We start from the raw sequence: 20,675 nt of genomic DNA on the forward strand, positions 1-20,675 counted from the left end.
GAAGGCGAGTCCCCACAATGTGAGTGTGTAAACAGATTTATGTCCTCACAACATAAGTAATACATGTCCACACACACACACACACACACACACAGACACAACACAGTGAAAATCAATATACTCATACTGTCTGGTGAACATTTTGACATAGATTATATGTGGATATGATGGTGTGCTGAAACACTGAAAATAAAACTAGGGTTGCGTGTACTGCAGCTACTGCCAGCTTCATTTTGTGAAATCATGATCTAAATAACTATAAGCTATCAGTTCCAAACTGCTGTCCAAAGTCACTTTTTTTTGTGTCCCATATTATCATTCTGAGAAAGGTTTGCGTTTGCACTGATGTCGACCTTCCAGCTACGAGAGTATTTGCATTCCACACCAACCAAGAAAAACATCAAACTCCTTCTTCCCAGTCCTGGATAATGTCCTGATAATATATGACATCATGTATTGGCTTTGAATATCCTTTGCTCAAATGCTTGTTGGGTGACTGAGATGGACAAATCCAGTGTTTTGGACAACATCTTACGTCTTCTAAGACAATGCATATTACTATAATTCCTCGTCATATTTAGGAGCAAATACCCAACATCACAGTTACAAATGCCATAGAGGGAATTACACATTTTGCAAATGGCTGTTTGCTGTTTGCTGTTTTTTAAAAGATTCGGCACTACGACCAGTTTTCAAACATTCCAACAGTGTCTGGGCTTTTTTGGAATTATCAGCCTAGTTGGAATCTGTCCTCAAACAAATCATAGTACTTGGCTGAGACCGCTGCCTTTTAAACTAAGCAGACAAAATTTACTAAACACATATGACGTCCTATGACACAAATATGCAGGGGCCACTCAGAAATGCTAGAGTCATATCCTTCCCAACTTGTGGAAAGTTTCCACTAAAATCTGCCTGTTATGTTAATAAATTAGTTGTTTTTCCTGCTGTCGCTCTGCACTATGGAAAACGCAGAGACTTACTTCAGGGCCTCCTTGTTTGTTTGTTTGTTGAGCCAGATGTTCCTGTTCGTATGTCTGTATGGTGTCCATATGCATTGTATGACTCAGTATTCAGAAGAAGAGTCTGTCTGGCAGAACATTGCACAACCAGGCAGCAAGTATTTTCTTCTTAAAAATTTGTTATTTCTTTAAAACAAGCGAAATACTGAAAGGAGGATCAGATAATAACCTTCTTCCACTAAAATCAACTTGTTTAAGTCTAATTTTCTCTATTCCAGCAACATCTACATTACAGGATATCCTCAGGATGCTGATCATTTCATTTCAACACAATTCTTTAAACTAGTTGACTTTGATTTGAAGTTATTTCAGAGCACTGTGATTTTTCATGTTTGAAGAAAAAAAAGTCTGTCAGGGTCCATTTATCTTATATTGTATGGCATTAGTGAAACTATAGAGAAACATACTTATTTGCTAAATTAAACAAGGCAGTATGTCACGCACACACCATGTCACAAATAGACAAAATAAAAGCAAGGATATGTGAGTATAAAGCAAAGCTGCTTAAATGCAGTCAGTGGTCACATAGCTGAGTACCTTTTAGTAGATTTTTAAATTTGGCTTTAAAGCTTCCAGTACATCTACAATTCTTAGTGTCATCTGGTAGGGCGTTCCACTGAGTTGTGGCTTTCACAGACAATGCTGACTGCCCAAATGCAGTGTGATGAAAGGTTACAGCGCAATCTCTTATAGAAGATGGTGTTCTCCAAACAAATACTGTTCACATTTTACCTCACAGATGACGGGGGGATGAGAGCTGTATTTTCAGAGTTATGTAACTTAATGACTTCCACAGTAGTTTCATTCTAGCAATCATGGACACTTAATCCCCCACAATTGTTACCAGAGAGCAAAAGCTACATTGACCTTCTGGTTTTATCTGCACTGTTTGTACACTACCTCTCTATAGATACCACATGTGCTAATGACTGCTGTATTAAAAGCCCTGAGGCTACATTTTACTTGGATTATGAGTAATTCTCAGCTCTGCCATCCATAAACTGCATTGACATTTAGCATACACTTATGCAACAAGCAAATATGAATGCACAAAGTGTCTCGTCTGTCTTTGATCCTTCCTCATTGCCTCCAACATGGCTGACCCTACTAAAGTCTGCTGGTAGATTACCCACAGCTGCTACACACCTTATTACATAATTTTCACTATCCCCCTTCATATACAAATGAAAAAAGACATTTCAGTGCTTTGCTTCAGGGAGAGTGAAACTACCCAATCACCTTTAAGAGAATGAACCTGTTTATAATTACAGATGAAATATCTTCATCTGTCTGCTATCAGTGCACAATTACAATCCACTGTCTCATTCCTGAAGAATAGCAAATCATTTTTTCCTCGCCAATGTCGCCAAGTGCTTGCACATGGTGGGTCTGTGTAAATAATTTTACAAGGAGTACGGCCTGGACTTGCTCTATATGAAAAGTGTCCTGAGATAACTTCCGTTATGAATAAAATTGAATTGAATTGAAAAAAACTTTATCACTGACAGGCATTTGGTAAGTATGTGTTTATCAATAGAAAAAAACATGCAAGTAGTGGTGCAAATGACCAAATCAACCTAATCCAACATGCACCAAATGCACCATACACTGATTTGGTGATGTACAGACAAAATTTTTTCTATCGCTTACACACTTTCACTGCCCCCTCCTCTTTAGTTTTCTTCTTCCCTCTCTTGATTCACTCTTTTCTTACCTGCCACTCTCTCTTTCATTTAGCCTTCCTGCCCTCTTTCAATCACTCATCCTGCATTCCTCACTGTCACACCGAGAGGGCTGCTACTAGTGCAGAGCACAGTTAGAAAGAGCCTGTGGGCTCATCCAGGAGACATTCAGCCTTCCATCAACAGCCCATTCAGAACCGTTTCTTCTTCTTTAACCCAATAGGATGTTATCTTAAACTCTCTCTCAACATTCAGAAAGCATTCAACCGGAGCATATACACTATCTGAATGTGTGTGTGGGTGTGTGCGTGCATTACGAAATGTCACAGCTGTGTGTTAGTGGGGCAGTTTGCAAAGAAAAGCCTATCAAGCTTCTTGTAATTCTTTTTTACCTCTATTGGATACTCTCTGTTACGTTAATGTAGAAAAAGTCACTGTAATTAAAAAACAAAACAAAGCAGAAGAAAAGCAAAAGCTGAGTCCACATTTCAAGAACAAAGCTCAAAAGAAAAACAACGTTCTTTTGAATGATTTTTCTCCATCTTAAGTAATACACAAACTAAAGCTGTATTTACCCCAGAAACTTCTAAACGGCTACGTTCAGCCAAAAACATTTAAATTATATGCTGCATGAAAAGAGGCAGCGACACAGAGACTAAACTGAACTGGCCAAAAATTGAGCGTTCACATGTCTCCAGACAAGGCTGGAAACTAGCCATTACACGGCCAGGGGCCCACGCTGGTTTAAATTGGCCCCTGGCTCTGACCGCATGGAGGGAAATGTCGAAATATCACTTTGTTATTTTTTAGCTTTTTTTCCCAGAAAAAGGCCGCCCGCACTCAGGCTGCACACACAAACAAGCAGTGTGCGAGAAGGAAAGTGTTATCAGGGGAGTATTTGTGAAAGAGATATTTAGGTATTTGTGGGTGATGAGGGTATTTGTGCTGACAAGTGTGTGTGTGTGGAGAAAGAAAGAGAAGAGTGTTTCAGTGACACAATTTTCCACTAAAGCACACGCTTGGCCTCAGAATTCTGTAGGGAAATTCTTTGCGTGTTTTCTCAATGAACCTCGACCACCTGAAGCATACACACACACACACACACCTACACATACATACACACACATTTGAAAAGATAAGCAAACCAGCCACACACAGAGATTGTGTGTAACTCAATTACTGTGACTTTCCAAATCACAAACAGCTCGGCCACAAATCAAAAAGCTTTGTATGCCTTATGTCCTATTGACTACAATGTACTACTATGTACTCCGGTGGGCAAGGGGGCTTCCTCTGTGGTCTCTGGCTCTGCTGGGGAATTAAGTCATTTCAGGTTAGCCTGGCCAAGATACGAGGGAGGTAGAGTGTGCAATGTTGCTTCACCGTTGAGTTAACTTTACAAAAATACAATGTGGTGTCAGAAAAAATCCACCGTCACTAATAACTCAACACTTAAACTTCATTTGGGATTTGCTGTTACAATCAAATATAAAAATTTCCTGTGAGGATTGCGAGTAAGTCCGCATGAAACTGTGAAGCTTTCCTCTTTCCTGTCAAGTCTTGCTCTAAGCTTGAGGATTTGAAGCTCAGTGGCGTGTAAGAATGTTGTGATTTCAGCTTATGAGTGATCGTCAGCGATGACATAAGAACCTGACTGGCCATGTGCGCGTGAGGTTGCTTTAGTGTGTGTGTTACAGCTGTGCGTTAGTGGGTCGGCTCCTGCTCGGAGGTCAGCACTCACATTTGCAGGGAAACCTTCTGTCTGCTGACAAATGGCTTTCAGCCTCGACAGAGATTGCTTGTGCATGTGAACACATACATGCAGACACCGTATACTGAGAGTGTCAGTAAAAATCAAGATTTCTTAACTCGCCTGTCTGTCTGGTCACATGTGTTTCATACATCACAGCAGGCACGTACACACTCACGCTGAAGCATCATTCCACTGAAATGTTAAATTCCTCAGAGTTTGCACACTGTCTCAGCATGCCACTCTAGCACACACACAGTTACGCACACAAACACCTGTAGCAGTTCAGTGTCTTCAGAGTATTGTTAAGTTTGACATTTTGGGAAACACATCTTTTAGATGAGAAGATTGATACCACTCTGATGTCTGTATGCTAAATATGAAGCCGAAGCCAGCAGTTGTTTAAGCTTAGCTTAGTGTAAAGACTGGAAACAGCTGCCCTGGCTTTGTCCAAAGGTAACTAAATCCCCCTTCCAGCATCCCTAAAGCTCACAAATTTCCACAGTATATCTCGTTTGTTTAATGTGTACAAAAACCAAACTGTAAAAACAATACAAATTGTACAAGGGGTCATGTGCACTGCATTTTTTTGGCTGGGAGTAAAAACTTCCTGGAGTGTTCCCTGGTTGCCTGGCATCCTCAGATGGTAAATAAACTAAATTGTCTTTAGATTTTACACTGTTGGTGAGACAAAACAAGCAAATTGAGGACATGGGCTCAGAAGTTTAAGTAACATTTTATAAACAGATGAATTAATTAATAGCGAAAATAATTGTAGAATAATCAAAAATGAAAATAATTATTAGTTGCAGTCCTAGTATTGATCTTCTCATCTTACTCCAAGCAAGAAAACAAGCATATTTCACGAAATGCTGAACAATTCCGGTAAATATAATCATCTGCAAGATCTGATTATAAGCTAGAACACCCCATATGGAGTGTGTGTGTGTGTGTGTGTGTGTGTGTAATGTGTGTGTGTGTTCCCCCTCACCTTTTTGGTGCCCTCCCCCTCTATCTCTGGGGTGCTAGGCGCAGGAGCCCAAAGCATGCTGGGAGCGATGCAGACGGACAGGTTGAAGGCGTTCATCTGGTTGTCATGGGCGTTGCCTTGGATACAGTGCAGCACGGCCATCACGTGTCGCAACAGGAGCAGGTTCTCGTTGGGCAGGAGGTGAAGCAACCTGAGAGAGAGAGCGACAGAGGGATGGTAGGAGATGGACATCATGTAAACTATGTGACTACAGCGATCACAAAACACACCCTAAAACACTTTGTGTCCCTGCTCCTTGTTCTCACAGTGCGTGTCTGTATGTGTGTTGTCATATTTACTGATCTCCACAGGAATTACTCCACAAACTATTTTGTTGTTGCTGTCATGTTACTTGTTTTTTATTTTCTTAAGCAGAAGGAATTTAGTTTGTTGCCTCTAGAACTGAAGCGATGCCCCTTCTCTGTCTGCCTCGCTCTCACTAGACATAAACAGCGTGTAATTAAAGGAAAAACCAACAAAGTGTCACAGTCAGGTGCTGGGTCACCGCAAGCCACAAAAACACTCATTTATTCAGGTCTTTCCTTTAATTTGTCACCCATTTGTATGATTTGTTGTGTCTGTGTATGTGTGTGCCTGTGAGAAAGCAACAGTAACATGTTGTACAATGTCAGTAAGATTATGGCATTACAGTAAACATGATGTTTGAAGACAGAGCTCCTACCTCTGGACAGCTTGCATCCTCTCCTCCCCTGCTTCCCCTTCCATCACATCCATCCACTGGTCATACAGATCCGCAGACAGCAGGCTGCCTGGGATGTTTCGCAGGAAGTCCTGTATGCAAAAAACATATTCATTAATTAAGACATGCATTACAATGAGGGCTATAATTTTCTTTGTTGAATAATAATTTTGTAATGATTCTTACTTGTTTAATTTTTATTTCTTTTTTGTATTTGGTTGGGTGATTTTATTTAAGTCTGAGTATGAATGTGTTCTCTCTTACAAAAAAGCTCAATGATCAAGGTCTGACCTAACTAATTAAATTTAGCTTGTAAAATGCAGAAAATAAAGCTCAGCATACAATGTGATGCATTGAATTTGCTCACAAAACCCTTGCATCTTGCAAATGTTTTGTATTTTCACTTTAATAAAGATGAAAGATTGAGACTCACTGTCTCCATGCTGGTTTATTAAATCCTTAAAACACGCAACATTTCGATCTGATCATTGGACCAATTGATTAACATTGTTTTTGTCTCAGCAGGTGAGGCACAATACTACTATCCGCTGTGCAGAAAACAGGTAAAGCACAACAAAGAAGAGATGAATCAGCTCTGTATGAAACCACCTCAGCTGCTCCCTGGATGCCCGACGCTGTGGTGGCTGTTTGGCCTGGATGCTGAACAATGAGCACCTTGTGTGTGTGTGTGTGTGTGACTGGCAGCCTGCCTGGCTGTGCAGAGACAGATTATCCTGTCTGGACTTATGTGACTTTGGACGCACATCAGTCATGCCTGCTTTCTGTTGTCTGGTTTCAAACCAGCGAGACTGGGGCAGGACTGTGTGTGGCTGAGTGTGTGTGCGCTACCTTGAGGACAGCAGCGATGACGAACACTGATTGGTGTGTGATCTCCGGGTCGTCGGTCCCACTGTCAAGTCTGTCCCGAAGCTCCCGGCAGGCTTTGGCCCCAGCTGACCGCCTGAAGACGCCCCTGGTGTATGGCCCCTCCAGGTACAGGAATACCAACATGTCCTGGAGGGAGATGGATTAAATATATTTTTATAAATGTTCTGAATGGAAGAGACACTAAATGACGTAATTGCTCTGAAATCCTGCCAGACATCCAGTGATGTTTTAAACCAAATGAAATGAAAGAGACAGGGATTAAGTGAATTTAGCCTTTTCAGCTGTCTGTTTGGTTTGTTTTTGATTTATCATTCCCTATATTTAGAAATTAATCTGGGCAAATGGAGGATGAATCTTTGTGAATTATTTTCTGCAGCCTCAAATGAGTTTTCATTATTTACAAAGGGAAGAAGGAGTGAGTGGACACCACACTGGGAGGGTTATTCAATATTTTTTTACATGGATTAGGGTTAATAAAATTGTAAGAATATGAACACTAAGTATTGTGACTCCAGGATTTTCTTTAAAACCCAACAAAGGCTTTTCTAAAGGTTTTCTTTAGTGCACTTTATAATCAGAGAGGAAACATTTTTTGAATCTGTCAGTGTCAGTGTTGAATCTGGATTGCTTATTCAACAGATTTGGGTTTCACTTCTCTAGTAATTTATTTATTTATCTGGAACATGCAGTATATATTAAAAAACAATATCGCTATATTAGATAAAACCTCCATAAAATCTCAAATCTAAAAATGCATCTACTTCTACATACCACTACATCTCCCTTTCCCTAATACACTGCATACACTGCAAACCCCAAATCATCCTGTGACCCCTCCAGACGGGGTCCTGACCCCTCCTGCTGGCCTACATGACCTGCGCTCAGCTCACCATGACAGGCTTGGGCAGGCCGTGGTCTGGAGAGCAGACGGAGCTCAGGGGTCGTCCGAACAGCCGTCCCTGAGTGGGGGAGAGCGAGGTCGGGGACAGGGGCAGGCTGTCCAGCTGTGTGTTGGAGCCTTTCCAGAAAGGCCAGTTGATCAGAGACCTCTTTCTCTTAAAGGATTTCTGCTGACCAGGCTCTGTGGGGAGAGAGAAGAGGAAGAGGTGAGCTGTGGTTTCAGATAGCACCAAACTGGAATCGCTTGAGTAATGCATGTTGACAAGTCACATGAATGGAACTGCAAAACTGAAGTCTATGTAATGGTTTTGTATTATTTATTTTCCATGTTCTGGTAGATTGTGAATTGTTTGGCAGTTTGGCCTAAAAGTCCCATACACTTCCAGCATGAACATGAATGCTGTCCACTAAATTTTGGCCAAATAATCACACCCTTAACAAGTTTATATGAAACAGAGAAAACAGGGGGAGATTGTTAAATAGACAGACCCCAATAAGACCATGAAAGAAGGACAGAAGAAAGAACCACTGATTCAGCGATTGAGAGAAACATACCCTCACGCTCAAGATCACCATTACATTTGAGGTTTGTGTGTGTGTGTAGGTGTCTGTGTTCATGTAAGGGGCTCTGTGTGTCTCTTAGGGCTTGTGACTGTGTGTTCCTTGTTCTTTGCTCAGTGGTGCCAAGTCACAGTGTCTACCTGTGTTGTTTGAGTGTCTGTCTGCAGCTCTGTCTTCACTGCGTCTTCATGTTCTCTATGACATAACCACTCGGCATGTTTCTGCAGTTATGAAACTGCATGCTGCGTGTGCATTGAAGTACATGTTAATGGGAATGCACAGCAGACATTTACTGCTGAATCTATTCTCTATGCAGAAAGACTTAAATTGGGTGGAAAAAACGGAGAAACGTGGTTCAGACCTGTGTTGCCTTCATGGGACATAGATAACAAGAGACCAATTTTAACAACACTGCTGCAGAGTGACTTTCTAGCTCTAGTTTGAATAGTTATAGAGTACAACTTACTCTTTAATGTCAAAAGTCAATACATGAATTGACAATGAAAATTATAGTTCATTTTGGATTGAAACTCCTCTAAAATACCTGTCTGAACTAAGTGCCAGTGTAGTGAGATTTAAATGTAGCAACTTTGAGTTGCCAACAGTCATGAAATTATAACATTGACATTATTAAGCGATTGTGATTTGTATCTGAGGGTGGGACTTTCCTAACAAAAGAAAGATTCTTTCAGTGGGTGGAGGGCCCAGAAAGCCCCACAAAACATGTGGCATACCTCACATAGAATTCATTATTTAACAATCTGCCGTGGCGTTATGCCCAAATACACTCTGGAACAAAGTTCAGCAGGAACAGAATTACCGGCCTGCTCTGGCACTTCTCAGCAGGCCCTCGCCATCATTGGCAAAACATGACATCGCTGTAAATCAGGCGTTACATCATTACAGCTTTCTAGTCAGGGAGCTGTTTTAGAGGGGGGGAGATGAGGAAACAGAGGTAGACTACTTGTTGACTGGGTGGGCAGTGTCCATCATCCTACTATAATCTTCTGCTAGCGTCTTACAATAATAATTAACATATAGAAACTTCCTAAAATCAAGTAAACATTGGTTTCTATTCCTAACCTTAACCTAGTAGTTGTTTTATCCCAAACCACAGTCAGCTCGAGAGGATGAACCACCGGGCTATTTTTGTGAACAGTGTTGCTGGTAATAATGATCCACCTCTATGCCAGGCAGATTTCTGGGCCGCTGACAAACTAGCATTATCTGGGAACAGGCTGGCCTTGTTCCTGCAGGATAGTGGTTGGTTCACTTTGATTTTCTTGCATAATTAGGGTTTGTGAGTTGGAGTGGACATCTAACTTCAATACTTTTTTGGTACCAGCTGAAACTTGGAATGGGTGCTGCTCATACCAAAAGTGGGTGTGGCTAACCAGAAGTTATTTTAAGCGTGCAATTGATATGGGTTGATCAGAAATTGTTATATATTGTTATATTGTTATATTTATTATAAAACTATTTATAGAACAGGCTCAAAACTGATCTTCAGAGCAATGGTATTGTATTGAATTGTAAAGTATTGGTATTTGTTATCGATACTAATCAGGTATTGTATCAACACTAGAATCAATGTTTGTGTGTAAAATGGTACCTTGAAGTAGCAGATTACATCAATTTCCATGAACATTTTCCCAATAAAGCATGTTTAGCCCGAGCTTCAATGTTGGAGATTTTTTTGTCGGTGCCTTGGGGTCCCCTCGAATCCGCCATGAATATGCAAGAAAGCCTGTCAGGACTCTTTACACTACACAGTATAAAATAATCATGGCTCTTTGGTTTGTGATAAGCAGTTTTTCACTGCAGCGGAGGTAACTCAAATCGATCTCTGGGGCACATTTAGTGTATTGCAATGGCCAAGTCTTGGAGCAATTTGTAAAATGTTGGGGAAAAAAACAACATCACAACTTTCATTTTACACGTTCCAATTAGTTTCTGACATTCAAGAAAGAATTGCTTGCAGGATTGTTTGAGAATAAATGCCTGAAAAGGGGCTTCTGCCATGATTACCACTCAATAAACACATGATCGTTAGCTTTCTGGTTGGGTGTGAGCGATTAGGCCCCTATGGCGGCAGGGTTGGTATGGAGTGATTATGTAAGATGCCGTTACGCTTGAGGCAAAGGATTTTGAAGCGCAGCTTGTGGTTGGCAAACTGAAGCCTCGTTGACTGAAAACACAGACCTTTTATGCTCAACTTGTTTTCCTCTAAACCTCATTTCTCCTTTTTCCATCCTGGTTTCTGTATCCCCATTAGTCCTCCTTGTTCCTGTCCACCATCCTCTTGTTTTTCTTTTTCCTTTCAGTCTTCTTTCAGTCTGTAAATTTTTCCCTCTCTATCTGTTACAGTCTGTTTCTTTTTCCTTCACCTACACCGACCCTCAGGCTTACTCAATAGCTGTGTCATCTCTGTTCGCTTTCCATCTTCCTATTCTCACACTCTTCCGTCCCTTCTGGGGTTTCTTCCTCTTTGTCTGTCTGATGTTTTTCTTATTTTGAAACTGCGTCTCTCCTAACCCCCGCTGTAACCCCTTGTCTCCATTCCCACCGTTCTCATTGACTCCTTTTCTTCGCGTTCACCTACTGATTCATCATCAGATCTAGAAAACGTGGCTGAGGGTAAAGAGCGTGCACAAACAAAATGAAATGAAATGATAGAGAAACACATTCTGAGGAAGTACTTTCTGTTCTGCATTAATACTTCTGTATCCCCATATTTCCTCCTGTGGTTTTATACAGAAATAGATTTATGGATGGATTCTTGACACTGACCAACCATCTACTTGAAAACCTCAACTGTCTTATGTTGGTGGAAAAAAACTCTTATTTTTCACAGCTCCTTGTTACAGCACATATTTGTACTGCCCTTACTTAATCTTCCTCAGTGCATAAAGGTCCATGAGAAGATGGCCACTCGTTATATGCTGGTTTTTAACTGACTGAAATGTTTGGTTTGAAAGCAATTATACTAATTACTTTTTGACTTTACCTTAAGGCTGCAACTTTCCCCACAAGAAAAGGTTTTTTTTATTCACATTAGACCAAAAGAAATAAAAGCACGATGCCTTCAATACTCCAGATCTTTGTGTTAAAGAATGAAAACTCAAAATGCCATATTTGACTCATGTGTTCACTCATATGACAAATCAATATTCATCAGTGTTGTTTTAGCATTTTCTCACATTTTTGAGTCAGATTCCTTTAACAGCTCCAAAGACAGTCCACTGATTATTAATTCGAGCAGAATTTCTTGGTTTTGAAGTTCAAAGTGCTTTTAAACTGTTACCTCACCGTTATTTGAAGTCACCTACATACAAAGTTGCCTTTAATTCTGAAATATACTTTATACATGTGTTCAGAAAAATGACAATGGGAAAGAATGGGAACTACAGTCTGGACCAGTTGTGTGACATACCTATAAGCGTAACGAGTCCCGGGGAGACCTTGTTGGGTTTGAGGATAAACTGGCACTGGGTGTCTGGGGGGAGACACTGGTCCAGCAGCAGCACCCCTGGACAATCTGTGGGACTCGTTGGATCCCTCCATGCTCCTCCTCCCAGTCCTCCACCAGTGCTCCCACCATCCCGAATGTGGCTCATCTTGATGCTGAAGGGGAACTCGTGGCCTAAATGACAGGTCAAAGTGCAGAGGTTAGAGGTTATGGGTCTTGTCGTGACGTGGAGCAAAAATAAAAATCTGATAAAAATTAAAGCAGTGCAGTGATGAATCAGCAGTACTGAGTTGGGATGTTAGGAATTCAGTGTGAACTACAACAACAAAAGATTATGGTAAGAGAATGTCACGGAAATACCACTGTGACAAAAGATTAACTGCTCTGAAATGATCCCAGAGTTTTTGGTGTACTGCTGATGTTCATACAGTAGTGACCCTCACTGTGGGCATTCTTTGTTAGTGTTAGCACTGTCTGATTTTCCAAAGTATTCATCGTGGGAGGGATGAGACGGGAGTTTTTTTTTTTTTTGGTTAACTTTAATTTATGAAAGAGTTAATTGTAAGCATACATGCAGATTTTCAGGAATCACCAGTATCGCACTCCTACACATGGACACTTCGGGACTCCCCGATATGAGTCTTATCATAAATTTTATCACACACCACTGGAGGTTAAGTACCTTAATTAAGAGTGTCTAAAAGGAGAAAAGGGGAAAGTCTAAATGAAAAAGATGTGATTTAAAAGATGTGATTTAACAGTAAGATTGGCATCATTTTTATGACAGATGAGCTTACCAATGAGAGGGTATGGGGGGTCATCCTTACTGGAGTTCACCCACAACCTGTGGTCTTTAACGCAGCCCTAGACAGGGAAAAATGTCAGGTTTAACACAGTAATTAACTGCACCATTTCGAAAATACTAACTTAATATCTTTATTTGACACTCATTTCTGAAAAATTATATATCTTCGAAAAAGGTCTTTAATATTACTTTGTATAATGCATTACATTCTGGTATACTTTGTTTGGACAGTTTATTATTCAGACTCTCAGCCATCAGATGTTTAACTAACTTTACTTATAACATTTGATAGCCAACAGAGGCTGTTTTTAACGTCACATCAAAGTATAGTGACTGGATATAGAGCTGAGTATCAGCAGTGGTCTTTGGTTACTCACCGATATGCCAAACTGCAGCAGAGCCATGCGGATGACATCAGTGGTGCTGTCAGTGTTGCTGACCGCAAGTGTCTTGGCCTGGTGGAAAGATTTTGGACACATTATGGAAATATCTTGCATAAATGGAGGCACTGCTAGTGACATCATTAATTACCTACTTAAGGACAGACTAGGCGATCAAACACTATCTATTTTTGTGCTGATACAAGCAATAAAAATCATAGCGGATAGAAAAGAATCTTACATATGCACAATTTCCAATGTCCTTTGCAAAAATCTTCAGAGGAATAGTCTTTGGGTCGTCCTTCTCTTTTCCCTCGATTATCCGACTATGTGTAGGGGAAAAACAGAGGAAAGATATTAGTGAATTTTGATTGTGATTGAAATAAAAATAGCATTTGAATATAAGTTAAGTTCATGTGGCCAATCTAACACTGTGATAAGGGAGGTAATACCAGCATGTAAAATATAAAGAAATTAATCTTAGCTTTAAATGCTAGTTGTAAAGCATTAGCTGGACTGTATTCATCACAGTGGTTCAGATCTATAAATTCATCTTATTACGTCTGTCAGGCCAGCTGATTCCCATTTATTTATTCTGTGATTAATCTCATTCATCTTCTATTCAATCACCTCTGTTCTGTTAAAATAAAATCCTGCCCTGTAAGGAACATTTTGAAGATGCACCATGAGCTAAAATACCAAAACAAACCACTGCAGACAAAGTAACATGGGGTATGACCAAACATTTACCTTTTGATGAGTGCCAACCACTTGTCCTTGTGCTCCTCAGAGCTGTAGGGGAGTAAAGAAAGTGATAATCAGAGGAAATCATATAAAAAAGCAACTGTCTGTTTTGCTCTGTTATGTGACTCCCACTGACAAAACCGCAGACTTCGCCCAAAGCTACGACTGGATTCCTGGCGATGGGAAATGTGTGTCCACCATTGACGAAGGTGCAAATATACAGCACAGCATATATGAATGTATTTGTATGTGTTGCATGTCTGTGCCTGTTGTGCATGTATGGTTATCTACTCTAGCCTTACTGTGGTTAGATTGAGCAGTTTTATGACTGGGAACTTCCTTTGCGCTTAAGGGTTTAGGGATTTTGTGGTTGCGTGTTCAGTTTTTAGTTCCCTTCTATGCTGTGCATTTGCACCTCAGAACACAGTGTACTCGCTCTGAAGTGACTCAGACGGGCATTATTAGTGTGCTAAGCATTAATAACTGTCATGCAATGCAAGCAGATGTACTGAATGAAGTTATGTAGGAGGAAATTATCATTGAATTGCTTCTTTTTGATCAAATTAAGATGACGAAGAACAGTAATTCGCCTTCCAGGCATTCCTCTTCTTGAATGTGAACTTGCTTATATTGTACTTTATGTGTGTGTGTGTGTGTGTGTGTGTGTGTGTGTGTGTTTGTGTGTGTGTACCTGAAGGTGGCCACACAGTTGCAGGTGGGCCAGCCCATGACGAAGCTCCTCTCTGGGTTGGTGCTCCCCTCACACACCTCCTCTACGCAGCTGGCCGTCCACATCTCACACACTCTGACTTGGGCCTTCACCTTGAAATGAGTGGGAGACCTGCAGAAGACACAGGGTGTTACATTAAACTAGACTAGGGTGCCAACAAACAAAAATGTTGATTTTCAATTAATCTGTCTTTGTCTGTAAATGAAAAATGTCCCTCACCATTTGCCATAACATGAAATCTTTTCTGATTGGTCCAAAATTCCAAGATATTCAATTTACAATGATTTAAAACAGACAAATTCTTCTCACATTTAAGAAGATACAACCATTAAGACTTTGGAATTGTTGCTTCATAAATGAGTTCATTTCAATCAATCAGTAAGAAATCCAGAAACGCATGAGAGAAGGTTCTTTTGTAAAAGATTGCATAAAAAAACATGAAAGTCCCTTATTACGGGGTTCCACAAGGAACAAATTGGGATCCCCTACTGTTGCAAAACAAACTTCAAATTTCTTCATAGAACATTTTTCCACAAACCTCTAACATATGGCAGTCCTTCAAGAGAAGCTTTATATAGAATTCTAAAAAGACCAGCACGCTCACTAGAAATGAATTCATCCACCACTTCATCTGTGATTATAGAGCGAAGAACTCCAAAATGCACACATGTGGCACACACACACACACTTATACACACACACACACACACACACTCTCCATGCTATTACACAGATAAAGGCAAACAAATGCAAATACACATCAGTTAACTTCTTCTCCCTCTCTTTCGCAAACACACACATACCAATACATTGCTCACCCTGCGTTCAGCCACAATGTAATAGCCAATTATAGCGTATAGTCTCTGTGATGGAAGGGTCAGCTCCGCCCACTGGCACATGACCACAGAGGTCCTGCTGTGTCTGCAGTGAGGACTGTGTGTGTACAGTACACAGAGCAGAACTCTAGTTACAGAAGATTCTGTAACTACATGTCTACGTGTTTACATGTGCACATCAGTGCATGTATGTGTGTGTTTGTGGACTTCAAAAACACAAATGTGCTCTCTAAGTTTCTATTTTTGAAAGTGTGTGTGTGTGTTGCAGTTTGTGGGTGGGGAGCCTCATACTGTAGGCCCAAGGCAGGCCAGTGTGGCTTTGATCTGAGCCAGGCTTCATATGGATTTAATTGGCTGGGAAATAATTATATACTGGGGAGAAAAATGAGGGAGCGAGTGAAAGAAGCCAGAGAGTAAGGGAAGGAAAACTGAGGGAAAGATAACATAAAGATGTAACTCCATCCTGATCAAATTGCTTTTTGCGATCTGCTTCAGAGAAACAACAAGGAATAGATGAAATGTTGCTTTTTTGTTTTTCAAATTTGTTTCACTCTATTTTTTCCTGTTTATGTCTCCCTGTCTCCATTTTCCATCTCCCTCTCCCTCACACAACCACATAAACATACACTCCTTCATTCTCTCTGTCATTTCACAAGGCACACACAAGGAAACCTACTTGGCCTTGGCGACGAGCAGTGTGTCGGTGAAGAGGAAGAGGTGTCTCTCCTGGGTCTGCAGGCCTGTCTTCAGCTGGGTTTGGGCGTGACCCAGGAACAGACGGCCGGTACATTCAGCCAGGAAGGCCTGGACGAGGGGACACGACTCTGGGCTGACTGGCGTCAGGCAGCTTTCCCTGTGGGACAAAACCGAGACAAACATACAACACAGAGGCAAAGAATTAAATATTGATCCCCAAAGGTCTATGTGGTCTGAATGTGTTTGGAGGCATGCTTCTGAACAACAGGTTTTGATCCCTAGCATTGAATGTGGTTGGGATCAGATTAAAGTCAACTTTATCTATATAGCACAATACCACAAATCACAAATTTGCCTCAAAGGACAATCTGTACGACCTCCTCACCTCCCTAAGTAACTACTGTAAGTGTAAGTGTTTCAGCTAAATCATTTTGTATTTAGCTTTATTTATTCCAGTGTTTTTCTGTGTGGGATTTTCTAAACTCCTCAAGAGGGTGGAATAACTAAGCATGTAACTGAAAAACATAAGGTCCATGTTGTGGTGAACCAAACTCAGAAAAGGCTGTGAAAAGGCTTTTGTAGGCTAATTAAAGTCCAACAGTGGAGTTAACTGCATTTCTTTTACTGCTTCCTCACAGTTGCAAGCACACACATAATCAAGCATTGTCAGTAAAATAAATATTGGACGTTTGGACCTGCAGTGCAATGGTTTGGCTACAAATCATGTTATTTGCATATTTTGGACAAGAGCTCAAAGCAGTCACAAAAAGGTTAGCTACAGGCGCTCCTGCCAGAATCTATGGAACTTCTACATAGTGAAATTGCAAAACTGTCCTTAGAAATGACACTGTTCTCCAAAAACCTTGTTTGTTTCTTTTGTTTCCTCTTTCTATATTCTCCTTTCAGTAAAGCACATTGTAGCTTCTGTTTTTTAAAGCTTCTACAAAAATACACGCTAGCTTTCTTGTTGTGTTGTTGTGACAGAAATATCTTAGAATATTGTTTTAATTGTCTATCTTGAATCTGTTTTCTTGCTGTCAATCTGTGCCACTGATGGACAGATGAAAACAGAGGGGAATTTTTGGAGGAAGAGGAAATCATTTGAGGACTCCATCCTTTCCTGTTTACCCTTCACCACCAGATAAAATACCTAAATATCCACTTATACACTCACACACACATATGCACATTTTTTGTCTCCTTTCTGTGTCTCTTTCATGTACACAAACATGCGAAGACACACTGTATGCTATCTCACGCACGTACAGTACACACCCACTTCTTAACATAGTTTCTACTTTTCATTCCGTCTCTTACACATGACCACACACACAAACACACCCAAATCTGTTGGTAACCCCTTCAACAAAGCACCCAGTAGCAGTCCAAGTTGTGCTGGGAAGATAGAGAAGCTGAAATTCTCTTCAAAATCCGTCCAGTTACATTGCGTAAGTGATTGGTTATGTAAGTAATTAACAAAGAACAGACGACTACGCTGGAGTGCTTCCCTTTTTGTCCGTCTTTGTGTGTCATCCAAAAATAAATCCAAAAGGGGGCTGAGTGAATTCAATTAAAAGCAATGAATGTAGCTAATTAAGTGCTGATGCTCGGTGGGACACGTCGCCCTTCAAGATCCTGGAGTCGAAAACTTGTTGAAACTGTCTAATAGTAAAAAATGGGTAAAAAAAAGTACCATGTTGCTATACTAATTACAGAATTAACAGTTGCAAAACAATCAGATATTGTTCCTCGAGAAAAAAAAAAGTTTTCAATGTGGTTTACTGTACATAACTCATGCACCCTTCTACTGCTGTAAATTAAGCATTCCTCTATTCTTTGTGAGGGAGACAACAGCAACAACATCTTTAGTTTTGGTGTCAACTCTGCGATAAGACTCTAGATTTGTCTCCTTCCCTTTGTCCAAATTTCTCCAACGAAGTCTGTGACATGTAAGCATCAAAAGCTCTACTCTCAATATCTCTCAACACGGCAGTAACTGCTCTCTTGATGTCATGTCACATGCCACCGCAGGAGGACAGCACTGGAGTAAAAGACTACTACAGAGGGACGGTGGGAGGATTTTTAGTTTCACCATTACAGAGCAAAAGTCCCAAAAAATTCCCAATGACTTTATCTGTCTCTGTTCTTATTGTCCACGCAGATCCGGGAAACGCTCCTGTCAGAAGAGCCCACACACACACACACTGATACAAATGGACAAAACTTCCTGTAAAGCCCCTTTCACATCTCACTGCCCCCCAAAAAAGACAACATCTTCCGTATTCACCACACATCCCTCCCTCCTGAATGTAGGATTGACAGTTGAGCCAGTCGCCCTTTGAATCTGATGGATGAGCAGCTAATGGCTCCATTGTACATCATGTGATGTTGATAAATTGAGTGCTCAGTCTGTCCCCACATACATGGCCACCTTTGTTGAGGCACGGCACTGTGGGGAGAACTGTTGACTTTTTGGAACACAATAAGGGGGCTTGTGTACAATGAACCACACAACACAGCATACTAATGTCCCAGCATGAATAATTAAGCAGCACCAGGCATTATTTGGGTATCAAGGTTGATACATCTTATAAGCATATATCACAAAGTAGTGATTTGACAAGTCTATTTGATTAATAAAGCCTAAAATCACACATTTCTCTAACCTTAGACGGATTAATAAGGAGTTGAATTACAATATAATACCAAAAACTACTGGCTAAGACAATTAGAAAATACAACTATGGATGTATAATCAAGGTCTTAGTAGGTTTGGTTTCAGAAATTAAAGTGTCAGATTATCACTGACTGAGACACGATTGACGTCATATTATTTGTCCAAATGAAACTCAACGGAAAGAGAAACTAGATTTGTTGCAGTACTCCTGTTTTGTGCAGCAAACACACCTGATTCACAGAGTTTGTGCAGGATGGGCTGGGAAAGATAGTAAAGTCTTAGTCATGCACACAGCCAAGACAGACATGTACACACTCCCCGAGGACAACAGCTGGACAAACAGCTGCAACTTTCTCTTTCTTCTTTACTTTTTTTTTGTTGCTGTCCATCATCCCACATTTTCCCCTCTTAGCCCGCTTTTACCTCTCCTGCCATCACTCATTCAACTTCAACTTTCACTCTCCCTCAGTTTCAGTTTCTGCTTTTTCTAAACATCCAGACCTTAATGCACCCAATAGCTTAACGTTACGTCACCTCAGCTGTCAATTGGTCTACCCAGAGCGAGCCGACCGACTCCCTCAGGGCAGATGTGACACACACTATAAATCTACCCATCTGCTCATCTGTTTATTAATAACCCTGAGGAGGACTCTGTGTGTGTGTTTATGTGTATCATCTGTATTATTAGTTTGTCTGCAGCTCATTTGCCTCTGCTAGCATATCTGACTCCATTTTAAGTTTTTATGGCATCAATCCAAGACGAACCAACAAGGAATGAGTGAGCAGAAGGCTGCTGGCAAGAGAAGAAACCTCCAACTCGCTCCTTTGTTCCTCACACAACATGTGAACTTTGACCGGGATGAAAAACCACAGTAGAAGAGGAAAGTCAGTGTGTGGGTGTGTGTGTGTGTGTGTGTGTAAAAGAGTGCATCCAGAGGAATTTGTGAAAAAGAAAGTCAGAGTGTGTGTGCCAGCCTGTGTGTGTGTTCCTGAGGGTGGCATCAGCAGTAGTTTGACCTCTTTTTCCCACATAATGGCTGTCCAGACAGGCAGGGATTGGTGTTGTGTGTGTCAGTGTCTGCTAACATGCAGATCGAAGAGGATGTCAGCTTGCACAAACACACACCAGTCTGTACCGTCTCCTAAACCCACCATGGCAGTTTTTGTTCATGACTGCAACAAAACTGCAGTAAACGCACCAATAAAGACATTACAGTTCTGAATAACACTTATAACTAACCAAACATTTTTGTATTTATGTTTTCTTGGAAAAGAAACAATGAATCAAGTGTGACCCACTCTTCATACATGGATGATAAAGTTAACCAGATTTTATTGCTGATGATTTATAGGACAATTTATTGAGCTAAAACCTGTAAAAAAAAAAAAAAAAAAGCACTCTTATTCATGTGTACTGAAAAGGTGCTTGCTTTATTGGAAATGACTGGAGTTTGTGAGCTGGAAAACCACAACAACGTGCTGAAAAAGGTGAGCGATACGTATATTACAAGCATAATGTGTGACTGAGTAAGCCACCACAGCACCACCTTCAAAAACTCCAAAAAAGAAGAAATGAAAAGAAGATGCCATCGTCCTGCCCACACTGTGTGGTTGACAGGAGACCTGTGGAAGTGCAGAAACACAGAAGCGAGAAACAGGCTACCAGACTGTCTGCTTCACATCTTCCTACCCCTCCCTGAACTGACCCTGGCTGCACCAGATCATTTCCATAGGCAAACTATAATGTCATCTCTGGCTGACACACAAAGCTCTCTATATAGCCAAAGGAAACACACACACACACA

General features: G+C 40.8%; 1 protein-coding gene across 1 annotated transcript in view; it reads right to left on the reverse strand.

Annotated features, from left to right (window-relative positions):
* arhgap20 (Rho GTPase activating protein 20) overlaps positions 1-20,675 on the reverse strand; it is a 30,678-nt gene that overhangs the window by 5,122 nt on the left and 4,881 nt on the right. Inside the window, exons 3-13 of the mRNA XM_035676634.1 lie at positions 16,174-16,350; positions 14,623-14,772; positions 13,938-13,979; positions 13,429-13,513; positions 13,185-13,262; positions 12,800-12,866; positions 11,967-12,176; positions 7,963-8,153; positions 7,034-7,198; positions 6,167-6,276; positions 5,446-5,635 (exon numbers count right to left, since the gene is read on the reverse strand). Of these exons, the coding sequence (XP_035532527.1) occupies positions 5,446-5,635; positions 6,167-6,276; positions 7,034-7,198; positions 7,963-8,153; positions 11,967-12,176; positions 12,800-12,866; positions 13,185-13,262; positions 13,429-13,513; positions 13,938-13,979; positions 14,623-14,772; positions 16,174-16,350 (1,465 nt within the window). The remainder of the gene's footprint in view (positions 1-5,445; positions 5,636-6,166; positions 6,277-7,033; positions 7,199-7,962; positions 8,154-11,966; positions 12,177-12,799; positions 12,867-13,184; positions 13,263-13,428; positions 13,514-13,937; positions 13,980-14,622; positions 14,773-16,173; positions 16,351-20,675) is intronic.

This window comes from Morone saxatilis, unplaced genomic scaffold (assembly GCF_004916995.1).
Source record: "Morone saxatilis isolate NCDOM2014 unplaced genomic scaffold, NCSU_SB_2.0 Contig5, whole genome shotgun sequence".
NCBI lineage: Eukaryota > Metazoa > Chordata > Actinopteri > Moronidae > Morone > Morone saxatilis.